The sequence below is a fragment of the Dendropsophus ebraccatus genome, chromosome 8, assembly GCF_027789765.1.
Source record: "Dendropsophus ebraccatus isolate aDenEbr1 chromosome 8, aDenEbr1.pat, whole genome shotgun sequence".
Lineage (NCBI taxonomy): Eukaryota > Metazoa > Chordata > Amphibia > Anura > Hylidae > Dendropsophus > Dendropsophus ebraccatus.
Genome location: NC_091461.1, coordinates 84,717,409 through 84,731,827, shown reverse-complemented (window position 1 = coordinate 84,731,827; position 14,419 = coordinate 84,717,409). Strand labels below are relative to the sequence as shown.

General features: G+C 42.3%; 1 protein-coding gene across 1 annotated transcript in view; it reads left to right on the top strand.

Moving 5' to 3' along the window:
* ZFP91 (ZFP91 zinc finger protein, atypical E3 ubiquitin ligase) overlaps window positions 1-14,136 on the top strand; it is a 39,439-nt gene extending 25,303 nt beyond the window's left edge. The window contains exons 8-12 of the mRNA XM_069980809.1: window positions 1,281-1,331; window positions 9,943-10,021; window positions 10,135-10,249; window positions 10,332-10,431; window positions 10,515-14,136. Coding sequence (XP_069836910.1) covers window positions 1,281-1,331; window positions 9,943-10,021; window positions 10,135-10,249; window positions 10,332-10,431; window positions 10,515-10,920 — 751 coding nt within the window. The 3' untranslated portion in view covers window positions 10,921-14,136. The remainder of the gene's footprint in view (window positions 1-1,280; window positions 1,332-9,942; window positions 10,022-10,134; window positions 10,250-10,331; window positions 10,432-10,514) is intronic.
* Window positions 14,137-14,419: the final 283 nt, after the last annotated feature.

The following is a 14,419-nucleotide window of genomic DNA, read 5'->3' as shown; positions in this document are numbered from 1 at the left end:
GTTTGCGCTTTCAGCCACTGCCAGCCCATGCGCCCAATTGTAGTTTTTATTACTTTATCTTTGCCTATATACAACTTTTTGATCACCTTTTATTACATTTTTTGGAACCGAAAAAATGAAATTCTGGCTTTATTGCTAAAAACCAAATATGTTCAGTTTAAGCATTTTTTTTTATTCCCCCCCCCCCCCCCCCCCAAAAAAAAAAAAAAAAAGCAAAATAGACCATCAGGTTTTTAAATTTATTATTTTTTTTCTTAATTGGAACCTAACTATGGGATTACTTATTATTATTATTATTATTACTCAGTATTATTGCTTCTGCATTGCAGTTTATTGTGCATGTAAGTGAAAGACTTGCATGCATAATAATCTAGCAGGGACTAATAGTCATATACAGAGGGAGGGCCCTAGCTGCATGGAAACATCAGTTTCACACTGTCTCGAGTAGGGTCAAACGGCTAGGATTTTTGCTAGGACAGGGTGTAGGCTGTATAATATAGCGACACCTGTAAGTGATAGTAAAAGCAAAGCTTTGTGCACACACCATCACTGTCATATACTATTAGATTCTGCTTGTGGTCTAGCTTCTACTTCCAAGATTGATTCATTTCGGCAGTGACAGTCTGCTCAGCCAATCACTGGCAGCTGCACTGTCCTGCTTCAGTCAGTGATTGGCTGAGCAGGCTGTCGCTGCAAAGACAAGTCGTCTTGGAAGTAGCAGTCGTAGTGTTCAGCAGTGGACCTGGAGACGTGACAGGAGGACCCTAGGGAGTTAGGTGAGTATAGGTTGTGTATTATTTTTTATGCAACCCCAGCAATATACGAAAAAATATAGCTGCCTTCTTCTAAAAACAGAACCATATCTGTCCATGGATTGTGAGTAGTAGTACAACTCTGCATTTACTTCAGTGGAACGGAGATGCAATACCATACACAAACTGAGGACAGGAGAGGTGCTGATCTTTTTCTAATCCTGGGTAACCTTCCTCCCACTGGGGGTGGACCCCCCCCCCCCCCGCTTCAGTGCTTCAGCCTGGGCTGGTGCTCAGTAATAGAACGGCACCTTGTGAGGGATCTGGGCCGTAGTTTAAAGAAGGGACAGAGTTACCAGCTTCCCTACCCCTGCATCGTTTCCATATTATTTCATTTCTGTATTGCATGTAAGGAGGAAAGAACTAATGCATGTAGACTGTTGCTCTTTAATTGTATCTTTTATTTTGCACTTTTCCAATTTGAACTCTGGTTCCGCTGTACCATCTTACTCTTCTCTTCCTTTAAAGGAGGGGTCGTCGGCGCAAAGATGATAAAAGTCCAAGACTACCAAAGAGGCGGTAAGTAGGTGATTCATCATCTCTGACTATATCCATGTAGTTCCCCAAACAGTTTATATTTGCCAAATTGAATACTTCGTGAGAGCATGTCTACAATGTAAATTTGGGCTTTCAATATATTTATTTTTTTACCAGTTAGAGACAGATAATGATACATTTTTTTTGTATTGAGTTTTTTTGTATTTGAATATTTTGCCTGAGCTCCATCTCTGTTAACAAAATTAACAGATGTGCTTTACAGCAGCCACAGAAGGTTGTGGACATGCTGTGTAAATTGAGCAGAAGGGGGGAGACATGAAGCTTCCATTAAAGATTAGGGCCCTATTACACAGAGCAATCAGGCCAATTCGGGCAGATATTGTTCTGTGTAATAAACCTGTTGATCAGCCAAAGAAACCATTATTTATTTTTTTTTCTTTATCCTCACATTAGCTGTTTTTAAACATGTTAAAAAACATGTTTAAAAACAGCTAATGTGAGGATAAAGAAAAAAAATAAAGATTATGCTTACCTGTCCAGGGTCCCTCTCTTGTTCTGCTGCCTTGTTCCTGTGTTTTTGACTCAACAAAGCTGCCTCTGGCACTTCCAGACCTGTCTCTGTAACAGGCCGCTTAGCCAATCACTGGCTGCAGCGCTGTTCCATCTCAAACAGTGATTGGCTTAGCAGCCTGTCACTTCATCAGAGATGGGACCAGAAGTCCCGAGGCGGCTGCAGTGAGCAGGGAACACATGAACAAAGCTAAAGGACACTGGGGGAGCCTGGACAGGTGAGCACATCTCTTTATTATTTCACATAAAATCAAGGGCTGCACGGACATCGCTGCGTGATCATTGAGCCATGTATAGGCTTTTATAATAAAGATATTATCTTTCATTATAACCCTGCTCTGCTATGATAATAAGATGGGAAGTTGAGAAGATGTCGCTGTACAACACTATGTTTGCCTATTTAGAAGCTCAGTGGTCAGTGTGAAAAGTTGGAACATTTCAGGATTATACTTAAATACAGATATTGTTATAAAAAAAATAGGGTTAAAACAAACCATTTAACATAAAAATGTGATTACAAGATGACTTTCTGTCTGAGACAAAGGAAGTGCAAAATAGCTCTCACACCTCTTAAAGGGATAGTGCGGCGCAAAAAAAATTATTCACAGAATAACACACATTACAAAGTTATACAACTTTGTAATGTATGTTATGTCTGTGAATCGCCCCCTTCCCGTGTCCCACCACCCCCGCCCGTGTACCCGGTAGTGTTGGTGCATTATACATACCTGATCCGTGTCGCGCATGTCCTCCATCTTGTGCCAAACGTCATCTTTGGCCGGCCAACCAAATCACTGCCGCCGTTCCCCCTCCGCCGCGTCATAACTGTGCTCAGCCGCGATTGGCTGAGCACAGTTATGCTCAGCCAATCGCGGCGGAGGGATGACGGCGGCAGCGATTCGGCCGGCCGAAGATCAGGTAATGTATAATGCACCAAAACTTCCGGGTACACGGGCGGGGGTGGTGGGACACGGGAAGGGGGCGATTCACAGACATAACATACATTACAAAGTTGTATAACTTTGTAATGTGTGTTATTCTGTGAATAATATTTTAGCGCCGCACTACCCCTTTAAGCAAAGAGATGTCCCTTCAAGTCAAGTCTCGCTCAGTCAAGGAACCTTAGAACATTGACTGGGGATTTTATGCCATGCCAAACAATCTCTCCAAAAGGAAAGATTTCCAATCTGCAGATAGCTATTTCAGGAGTTTTGCCCCTCATCAGTGCAGAGCAGGGTGTTGGCTGGCTAGTGAGAGGTCTGTCGACGTGGGTCAAAGGGGTAGTAACTCTCCTAACGACGTGTGGAGACTTATCTTTCCTTTTGGAGAGATGGTTTGGCTTAGCATAAAATCCCCAGTCAATGTTCTTAGGCTCTTTGACTGAGTGAGACTTGACTTGAAGGATATCTCTTTGCTTAAGAGGTGTGAGAGCTATTTTGCATATCCTTTCTTCCCAGAATTCTCAGTGGACCAGCAATGGTCTGTAAGTCTCCACACGTCTTTATGACGGGCTCTCCTTAAGGAGAGTCACTACCCCTTTGACCCCTGTTGGGATACCTTTTTATACAGCACTTACTCACTGTTAATGTATACTTTACAAAGACTCATCGCGAGTCGAAACGTCGTATTGCTTGTGAGCATAATAAAGTTCTGAAGGCTCTTTAGAAGATTGGATGCTGTTGGACTTTCTTGTTATTCCTGTTTATACACCCACCTACTGAGATAGTGGGCTCCAGCGTGCATCCACATATCGTGCCAATCGAGAGGGACCGTCTAGTGCTGCTGGATCTCCACTGATTGCTAAAAAACACATTTTTGTCTTAGATGATTGGAAAATCTGGGTCTGATTCCCTGTTTGGGTATCAACTTGGCAAAAGGTTCAGTGTGAAAAAAATTTAAATGATGTAACTGGGTACTAATAACCTGCATGCTTCATATGTCCTAGGGGGAGTAGAACTGGTAGTCACTGGTAGAGAAGGACTTGGGTGTAGAATACAGAACAGCATACATTGTCAATTAGCTGCTTTTTAGGCAAGCAGGTAATTGTCATGTATTATAACAGGCATTGGGACAGGGACATAATATTTATTGCTTTATTAACCCTTAGGCGACCATGGATGTACCCGTACGTCCAGGGCCGCCTCCATGTGTTCAGAGCGGGGCCGCGCTCTGAACCACCACGGTCCCGGGTGCCGCTCGTTGCCCGGGACCGCGGCTATTAGTGGGCACGGTCCAATCACTGTGCCCGCTAATAAAGTAATCGGATGCAGCTGTCAAACTTGACAGCTGCATCCGATTACTTGAATGCAGCCATCTCAGGTGTCTAGTGCGGCGGATCGCTCCTTCGGGACAGCGATCCACACATCTTACTGCATCCGGGGTCAGCACCGTAGTGGCACTGATCCCGATTTGGCACTCGATTGCTTCCGCCTGCAGCAGCCGGAAGCAATCAGTGTGCCTAGCTCATCGATCAAGGCTGCATATCTTCAGGTTAACATGAGCGCTTTGGTGTCAACAGCTTTTTACTGCAACTTACACAGCTGCAGTAAAACGGTAGAAATTAGTAGACCCCAAATATAATTGCTGGACACTAGAGATGAGAGTAACCCAATCATGTTTGAGTCTGATCGTTTGGCATTTGAACACTGGTGGCTGAAGAAGTTAGATGCATCCCTAGGGAGTCATGGAAAATATGGATACAACCTATGGGGCACAGTGCATTATATTTCATTAAGAAGGGACACACTCCATTATATCTCATTGTGTGTGTGTGTGTGTGTGTGGGGGGGGGAATTATATCTTATTGAGGGGGTAAAGTGCATTTTCACTCTTTAAATGTGTTCTCCAGGTCTAGAAAAACATGGCCACTTTCTTCAGAAAATAGCAACACTCCTGTTCTCTGTTTCTATGCCTTTGCAGCTCAGTTCCCTTTAAGGGAATAGAACTGGATTCTCATACTACCCACAATTATATATTATTAGGGCAACTTCACACATAGCGAATCACAGTGGATTTCACGCTGCGAGTTCTGCAGCAAAATCCGCTGTGATTCCGCTACTGTGAGTTTGAATGGGATTACATGGGGTGTCATTTTCATTCCGCTGCGAGTATTTAAATGCTGGCCCCCTTAACAGGCCCCTTGCCGCCCGGAGCATACTTTACCTGGTCCGCGCTCCAGCTGCATCTTAGGTTCCCGTAGGTCCCGCTCAACTAATCCTTGCACTAATTGGTGCACTGGCTGAGTGGGACGTCAGTAACCTGAAAGCCAAAGAAGCAGGCAGGAGCATGGACAGGTAAAGTATTAGCATGTTTAAAGGGAATGTGTCGCAAAGTTAAAAAAAAAAATTGAAAGTGTTAAAACTGAATTTATTTATTTATTTTTGTTAATTTTTACATGTAAGGAAATATGAAAAATTAATGATCTAGTTTTTTATATTTCCCAGTGATGGCTACCAGAGGGAGCTCCAGCAGGAAATTGCTGGTAAAAATAACCTGAAATCCGGCTGTCCCTGCTCAACTGCTGTGACATCATCACCTCCCTCCTCTTTTCACAAGGGAAAAAAAGAGGGAAAAGGTGTCTCTGGTGTCCGCAGTGTCACACATTACACAGGTAGAGGAGGTGTGTTTATGTATGTATATATAATATAGTGTCAGCAGTGTCACACATTACACAGGTAAAGGTAAATATATAATATAGGAGAGTACAGGCTATTGTTCTCTGGTGTCCGCAGTGTCACACATTACACAGGTAGAGGAGGTATAGATATATATATATATTTTAAATATATATATATATATTTACAGGGGCCACCCTGGTGTTTCCCTATTTAGGTCCTAAAGCTCGCAACAGAGTGAGGACCTGAGGGACTACGTATCAGGGTGGTTTGGTGCTCTCCCCACTAGGAGGCACCCCGTGGCAATGGGCTTCCTTCTCTGGAGAGAGGGACATCTGGCTATTCCCGTGTTTTAAGACTCGTAACTGAGGCTCCACGGACCGCTTTTTTGCATATTTAAATTTTGTATGGGACAATCAATGGAGACTCGTAAATGAGTACTCCATTGGAATTTTTCACTGTTCTCCCTGAGTTCAGTGATTGTTGTGTTTTGTTGGTATATATATATATATATATATATATATATATATATATATATATATATATATATATATACATACACACATCACAGGTGAGTACAGGCTATTGCTCTCTGGTGTAATCATTACACAGTTAGAGGGTGTATATAGATATATATATATATATATATATATATATATATATATATATATATATATATACACACAGGAGAGTACAGGCTATTGTTTACTAGTGTCCGCAGTGTCACACATTACACAGGTAGAGAGGGGTTGGGCGCTGGGGGGTGTCACACATTACACAGGTAGAGGGGGGGTTGGGTGCTAGTTTACTAGTCATGGGTGAAGGGTCTTGTCCGCAGCACACAGGAAGGCGGGGGAGGGGGAGCTGGTGTTTGGGCTGTGATGTTGAAGCCCACACACTTTACTTTCAGGTGCGGGCTTCACAAATATGGCGTGCAGCCCTCCCACAGTGTCAGGATGCTATGTGCTTCACATGTCTATGCGCATGTGCAGAACACAGTGACGGAGCCTCCAATGATCTGGAGGTGCCGTATAGTGTCTGTGTGTGTGTGTCGTGAAATTACGTCACACACAGACACTATAAACATGGCAGCCCCCTGTGCAGAAATAAATTTTATGAAAAATACTCAAACACTATGTTAAAAAAAAAAAAAAAATCCAAAACACTTATTTGTTCTTTTTACTTTTCATTTAAAAATTTTCAAAAATGTGACACTGTCCCTTTAAAGCCTGGCAACTGATGGGCTAAGGGGCCTATTCCACGGAGCGATAATCGCTTGGTGGAATAGAGAAAAAGATCAGCGATGATCGTGTCATTGGCTGATCGTTTATTTAGGCCCAAACCTAAAATCATCGGTCACCCACTGCGCATCGCTTCCTGGAATAGCGGTGCACGGCAGGCGACCGACGATTTGAGAAGCAGCATACATTACCTAGCAGAGCTTCTCTTCCACTCCGTTTTCCTTCCCGGGTCTCGCGGCGCAGCATCATCTTCGGCGCTCATTTACATTGTTGATTGGCCCTGCTCGGCTCGGGGAATAGGACCCTAAGGCAATGGCTACATTCTTGCAGCGGAATGAAAATCCGCTGCGAGTATGCAGAGCCATAGGCCATGACAGTACAGAGTATTGCTGTCTGTGTAAACACACCCCTATAGTAATGGTTTCCTTGCATAAGTAGTAAATTTAGGCAATCTTCAACTAATTTAAAGCTGGTTGACACTTCTAGCAGGACTTCATAGGGAGCCTCTGTTAGAGAGTCAATTTGGTGCCACACAACAGAGCCAGACTGTCTGTTCAACAACGGACACTAGCTGATGCAGACGGATACCAGAGTCATCCCATTGACTTTAATGGATTCTGTTGGGTTTCCGTCTGGTGTCCGTTTATTTTTTTTTTTGTCTGCTTAGGTCCTGAAAAATAAATGGAGATTGTGATAAAGCACCCCAGACGGAGCCCTGACTGAAGTGAGAACTTTTATTACTGCAAATTGTGGCAGGTCGTAGTTATAGAACTTATATGCTGTCTTATTTGTAAGGGCTGCAGGTTTAGCATCAGAGGTGATGTAATATTTGTCATGTTGCTGTTTCCATGGCCACTGCGTTTCCAGTCCTTATTGACTATGACTTCTTGCTGGTTTTGCTGTGAGTTTACGGACATAAAACAACAGATTGACTTATGTGACTTATCTTGCACAAATTTTAATCACTAACAAAATGCTTCTAAATGGACAATGCTGAACTGCAAATAGGTGGCTCATAAGTATAAGGGTTTTTTTTTGTCTAATAAGATATACTGTAAAGTTTCTTAGGCCATGTTCAAACTGGCTGTGTCAAACAACGGCGATGTCTGATGTGTTCACCCGACCGATACTGCCAGATGAACATCACTTGATTTTAACTGTAATGTAGGCACTTTCATGTGTGCCCACACTCCATTTTACCATAGACCACAGTGTAAAGTACAGCTGTGAGCCGTTCTTTATGAGCACAGCCTATTTTGTACAGCTGCTGTTCACCAAATAGTGACAAAACAAACCTGCAATTATTTTATGCTTCCACAGAGAACAATGGCCGTAGTGTATACAGGAAGTATACACTGCGGCCGTTGTTCTATACACTTTAACAACCTGCAACAACGGCCGTTGCTTATTGCTGAAATACGATGTGTGAACGTGGCCTTATACTTGTATTATTGATGTAGGCAGTGTTTGTTAAAAGTTTGCTCATGTAAATTACTAAGTGGTCTCATATTGGTAACATACACTACTTACAAAAGGTTAGGGATATTTGGTTTGCTGGTAAAAATATATAGAATTCCATGCTACAGCGATACTATATCATAAAAGTAGGGCATTTAGGTAGCAGCATGTGGTGATTTCCTTATCTCAAACTATTTATTGAAACAAAAGCCAACAATGGTGGGTATACCAAACATGTCGGTGTCATTGTAACTTGTTATATGCCCTTGAATATCAATTACAGCTTGACAACGATAACTCATGCAGTTCAGAAGTCGACCATTGTTTGCTGAGGCAAGGCATCTCACTCTTCTTAAAGGGTGGCTCTTAGGTCATTAAGGTTCTGAGATAGAGTTCCATGGGCCGAGCAATGATGTAAACGAGCGCCGATCTGCTAGATCGGTGCTCGTTTACTGGGCCTATTCCACGGCCCGGACGATCGTTAAGCGAGGGCTGCAGGGACATCGTTACCGATGTCCTTGCAGCCCTTGCACCATACATTACCTGTCCGGGCTTCTCCTCAGCTCCGTCTTCCTCTCTGGGTCCCGCGGCGTAGCATCAGCTTCGGTGCGGCCTGACTGAGCTGTCAGACAACTCAGCCAATCACTGGCCGCGGCGGTCCGGGCCTGTGATTGGCTGAGCGGTCTGTCTGCTCAGTCAGGCCGCTCCGGAGCTGCTGCTGCTGCGAACGGGACTCGGGGAGGAAGATGGAGCGCAGGAGAAGCCCGGACAGGTAATGTATGGTGCTTCTCAAATCGTCGGTCGCCTGCCGCGCACCGCTATTTCACCGTAGCGATGCGCGGTGGGGGACCAATGATTTTAGGTCTGGCCCTAAATAAACGATCAACTGATGACACGATCATCAGCTAATCGTTCTCTCTATTCCACCGAGCGATAATCGTCCGAATGGGGCCGATTCGGCCGATTATCGCTTCCGTGGAATAGGCCCCTTACTCTAGGGTGCTCTGCTGATGCAGTAGGTTTTTTAAGGGTTTCAGATCTGGCCAATGTGCAGGCCTCTCCGTTTGAGGTACTCCACTCTCCAGCAGCTGTTCCCTAATGATGCGATTTCAATTAGCTGGAGCATTGTCATCAATGAAGATGAATTTAGGCCTGTGTTGTTTAAAGGCACAATGACGGGAAGATGTTATTTAATTAGTATGGGCTTGTCCATTCACAAAGTGTAGAGCAGTTTTGTGTTGACTAGACACACCTGCCCATACTGTAACACCACCACCACCACCAAAGACAACAGGGACTGCTGCATATTGCTCTCCTACGCTGGATGGGGGACCAGCGGGCCTCAGTACTGTATACTGGTGAAAGTTGATTCACGTTGAGGAGAAATGGTGGCCACCAACAATGTTGCAGACAACAAGGAGACTTTGGAATTTTTTGTTGGGATATACCCAGCACTACTGTTGGCATTTTGACAAATTGTTTGATATTGCATGCTTCTACTAATACCCTACTTTTATGATATAATATCGTTTTAGCATAAACTTTTTACCTCTTTGCATAAATTTTGCCCGCAAGGCAAATATACCAAACAACTTGTGAATACTGTATATCAAGCATTGGTCCAGGTTCTTGTTACTCCTGGAAAATTATTACAATTTAGCGTATACCATGTGGTTGGCGACTGCCTCTTAAGAGCATTATTTATTGCACATAAATGTTGCTTATTTGGAATTTTTTGTCCCATCTCAGTAAGAAGCCACCTCTGCAGTATGTTCGTTGTGAGATGGAAGGATGTGGCACAGTATTGGCACACCCCAGATACTTGCAAGTAAGTGCAGACTTTTGGGGAGCAGGGTGGGCGATGTGCAGAATTCAGCATAAAATGAAACCTGTATCTTACTGCTTTATGGTATGTAGTAAATATTTTCCTTTATTTTACAGCATCACATTAAATATCAGCACCTTTTAATGAAAAAATATGTATGTCCACACCCCTCATGCGGGAGACTCTTCCGCCTCCAGAAGCAACTAATGCGACATGCAAAGCATCATACAGGTAAATCTGATAGTTCTTTATTGCACAGGAAAAAGACTATGATAATCTGTATTCCTGTCTGTGACACTGCTTGTATTAATAGACCAGCGGGATTATATCTGTGAATACTGTGCTCGAGCTTTCAAGAGCTCTCACAACCTGGCTGTACATCGAATGATCCACACAGGAGAAAAACCCTTACAGTGAGTTTCTTACTCCTCAAATTCTCCTTTACCATTCATCTATAACTTTGATCATTGTCCTCTAACCATTGTTCATCTCCTAGATGTGAGTTCTGCGGCTTTACATGCAGACAGAAAGCCTCCCTGAACTGGCACATGAAGAAACATGACGCTGACTCTTTCTACCAGTTTTCCTGTGGAATCTGTGGGAAGAAGTTTGAGAAGAAGGACAGTGTTGTGGCCCACAAAGCCAAGAGCCATCCTGAGATTCTTATAGCTGAAGCCCTGGCGGCCAACTCTGGCGCTCTCATCACCGCCAACAATGAACTGCTGATGACAGAGATACCTGCTACCACAGCCTCAGTTGTGCAAGATGAGCTTGCACCTCCGCAACCCTTTCTCTCTACTCATGTCTCCACGGTTTCAGTTGCTTGCCCTGCCCCGCCAGCAGAAGGAGTGGGTGCTACAACAGAGGTTCTTATTGAGGATTCGGACTCTGCAGGACCCTAGAGCAGGAGAAATACTCTCCCTTCACAGCACCTAAACTGTTTCCTTGCCCTCCTCCCCCCAGCTGGCTGGCTGTCTCATCCCTTTAATGCTTTCTATCTGTTCTTTGTAATATTTGCATAACTAATGTGGGGCCCAAAGCTTTGCACCCTAGTGTTTTCAACCAATTCCTTTTATCTTACAAGTTGTCTGGTTTTGTTTTACCAGTCTTCTGGTTTGGCATCCCTTCATCTTTTCTTTGCTTGCTTTCGCCCTTGTATTACAGTTTTATTTGTTTTTATTTTGACCCCCTCCACTCCCCATCCTGTTCCTTCTTTCCTCCCTCCTCAGGTGCTGTGCTGTGCACTCTCACTGTATATATACTGTATGTTTAAAGAATAAAAAGGAACTGTTCTGTTTCAGAATGGAACCCTATTCCCCCAAGCAAAGCTGCTAGTGTTACTTAGAGCGCTGCTTGCGGTCTCTTTGTACTCTGTGACCCATTGTCCATTTTTTTTCACTTGTTAATTTTGTCCCTTATACGAGTGAAATTTTGCACTTTAGAGTGATTCAAAGAGGGTAGTTTGCCTAAAATGGTTCTTTTGGTCCTATCCTGTTCACTATCCCATCTGCCTGCTTGCACTTAACCATAAATGCCCTTTACTTGCACAGTATTCATTAAGTTTATTTTCAGTTGAATTAAGTTCCATTGCTACATCATAGTACATAGCCTGTCTCATTCGGCGCAGTTTATTGCCTTTTTTTTTGTTTTGGTTACCATTCTCTCAGCACTTTGGCATTTTCATTGACCTCTTCATCCATTCACACTTTGCACTTAAAGCCTATGGAAACGTTTGCAGACTTTATTTTGCACTAAATAAAACTGTCACAGTTTTTAGCTAAAGAATTTTAGACAATATGTCAGCCAGTATGTTTTACAATATAATACCAGCTGCTGGATGCCATTCAGTGTCAATTGTATAGACGTGCTTACTGTTGGCCCAGTCTGCAGACTTAATTTTTGCTTCTCTAAACACAAATTGTAGCGAACATTTACAATGAAGATACATTTTTTGTTAGGCTATGTTCCCATACAGTATTTTTGATCAGTATTGTGGTCAGTATTTTGCAACTAGAACCAGGAGTGGATTGAAAACACAAAACACAGCTATATTCACACACTGTTGTAATTGAGTGGATGGCCGCCATTTAATGGCAGATAATTGCCGTTTCAACAGGGTGTGAAAATAGCCTTTCTGTGTTTTCAATCCACTCCTGGTTTTGGTTGCAAAGAAAGCAAAAAAAATTACTGTCTGGGAACATAGCCTGAAAGGGTATTCCCCCTCTTATTAAGATAGATTTTATGTCCCTCCAGCATTTTTTTTTCAGTGTAGCTTGCAGGGCAACGCCATTTGTGCAACTTCAATAACTCCCACTCTAAAGCTATTTTCTGCCTACCGACCACCTCCGGCCGCAAGCCGAAAAGGCAGTTGTTTGTTTTCATTACTGAATTCTGTAGAACGCAATTGTCAAATGGCTCTTCGTATACGTATAAAAATTAACATCCGTAATTGTTGGGGGCAAAAAATATTTATTTGTTTAGCCTATAGCTTTTGCTACAGCTCAAAAAGTCTTAATGGCTAATTGTTGTTTCATTCAGGCTCTTGACTTCAAGCAATGCTGTGCTGATGCTGCTAAAGCGAGCATCATAAAGATATGCCATAAGTCCTATAGAGCCTATAGTATCTAGGACTGTTGGCAATTTTATATACCGCTCACCTTAGAAGTGGAGAACAAAGTAGACAGGATTCAGTGCTTTGAGCCAGGCACCTGGTACCTGGTAATCTTAAAAATATACAGAAAAACAACTGTATGGATGGTGCAAAAACATCCCAAAAGCAAAAAAATCTGAAAGTTTTTGATGTTTCCTTTTTTTTTTTAATCCCCAAAAAGTGCACATAGTCTAAAGATATCAGCGGGACCAGAGAAAGGGGCTGCAGACTGGTCTGACTGGGAGGCAGCTATTATTAATATCACTACTATAGTGACATATCAGCTGCAGAATACAAGTAGTCCAAGATCTTTAATTATAACTAGTTGTATGTTCCCCTTAATTTAATATGATGCAATAAAAAATGTCTGCAAAGGTGTCCATACCTTTAAGGTTGCTTTTACTTTGTGCAGCATTGTACCTCTTTACACAGTACAGATAACAGCTAATTTAATACATGGTACACTTGTTGGAAAAAAGACCATTCACCTGAAATGTTACAAAACCAAGAGGGGAAAAAAAGAGAAGAAGCATCTTTTCTTTATATTGTCTAAATCATTGTGATCCACACCTGAAAACTGCACTATGTAAGAGCACCCTCAGGTAAATAGCGTTTTATTGAATCAGCTGCTAGCTGTACTGTGAAATTTGTTTTTCTTTTTATAAAGTGCTGCACTGTGTAAGAGCGACCTTAACCTACAATTCCTGTTCACTTTTTAAATCTAAAGAAAAAAAAAATAGATTTGATTGCCTAGTTTGAGTTTTGACTCAGAGTTGGATGTGTGTCTGCTTTTATTGTTGTCAGGTGTTTGTGTCCCGAATGAGTGTACAAGTTAAAATTTGGGCATGTGGAAATCAAGAGAAAAATAAAACCCATGTCTGAAAGTATATATATTATTAAAAAAAAAAAAGTTAACGTCGTTTTGCCCACATAGGTAATCCCTGGGCACCGTAAGCGCCAAAAAAAAACTGTTGTAAAAATTTGAAGTTGTTTCCTTTTTAGAAAAATGCCCCTCTTTCTGACTACTTGAAGATATAAGCTGGCTGCTGGAGCTTTCTGATTGGCTCTTGGATGCCATACTATTTTGTATTCTGTATGTATTGAATACAATAAAAAAATAAATAATTAAACTGCACCACTGTCTGGTGAAATATGTGAGCTTTATGGTGTGTTCACACGTTCAGGTTTTTAATTGCAATTCCAGGTCAGGAATGGATCTGAAAAGTGGAGAAATCTTAGTCTTTCCTTCGGTATCAATAATTGCAATTAAAAACCTGTTCATGTGAACACACTCTTAGAAAGCAAATGATCAGTCTCATTAAAGTCTTGATTTTTCACTTGCTAGGTGCAAAGGTTGTCATTATTTTTTTTTGTATTTGCCATTCGTTTTACTCTGTTATCTTAAAGAAACCCAGGCAAAGGTTTGTGCATGTTTTTTTTTCTTTTAATAAAGCACCTACCAACCTAATTCATTGTGTTTTTTCAAGTATCCCCAAAGTTCCCACTTTACACACCCATGTTTTAAAGAATAGAACCCAGTTAGAATAAAAATCAGTTAATCACGGTGGGTCTGTTTGTCGACTAACACCCCCCCCCCCCCAACCCTTAGCAGTAAGCTGATGTGGGCAGGAGGTGCCCAGGTACAGTGTCACACCAGTTTTATTCCTGATACGTTTAGCCCACGGTGTCAATCAAATAGAACTAGAAACTTTTCACTCATGTGTAGAAAAAAAAACAAACTGGTATAACCA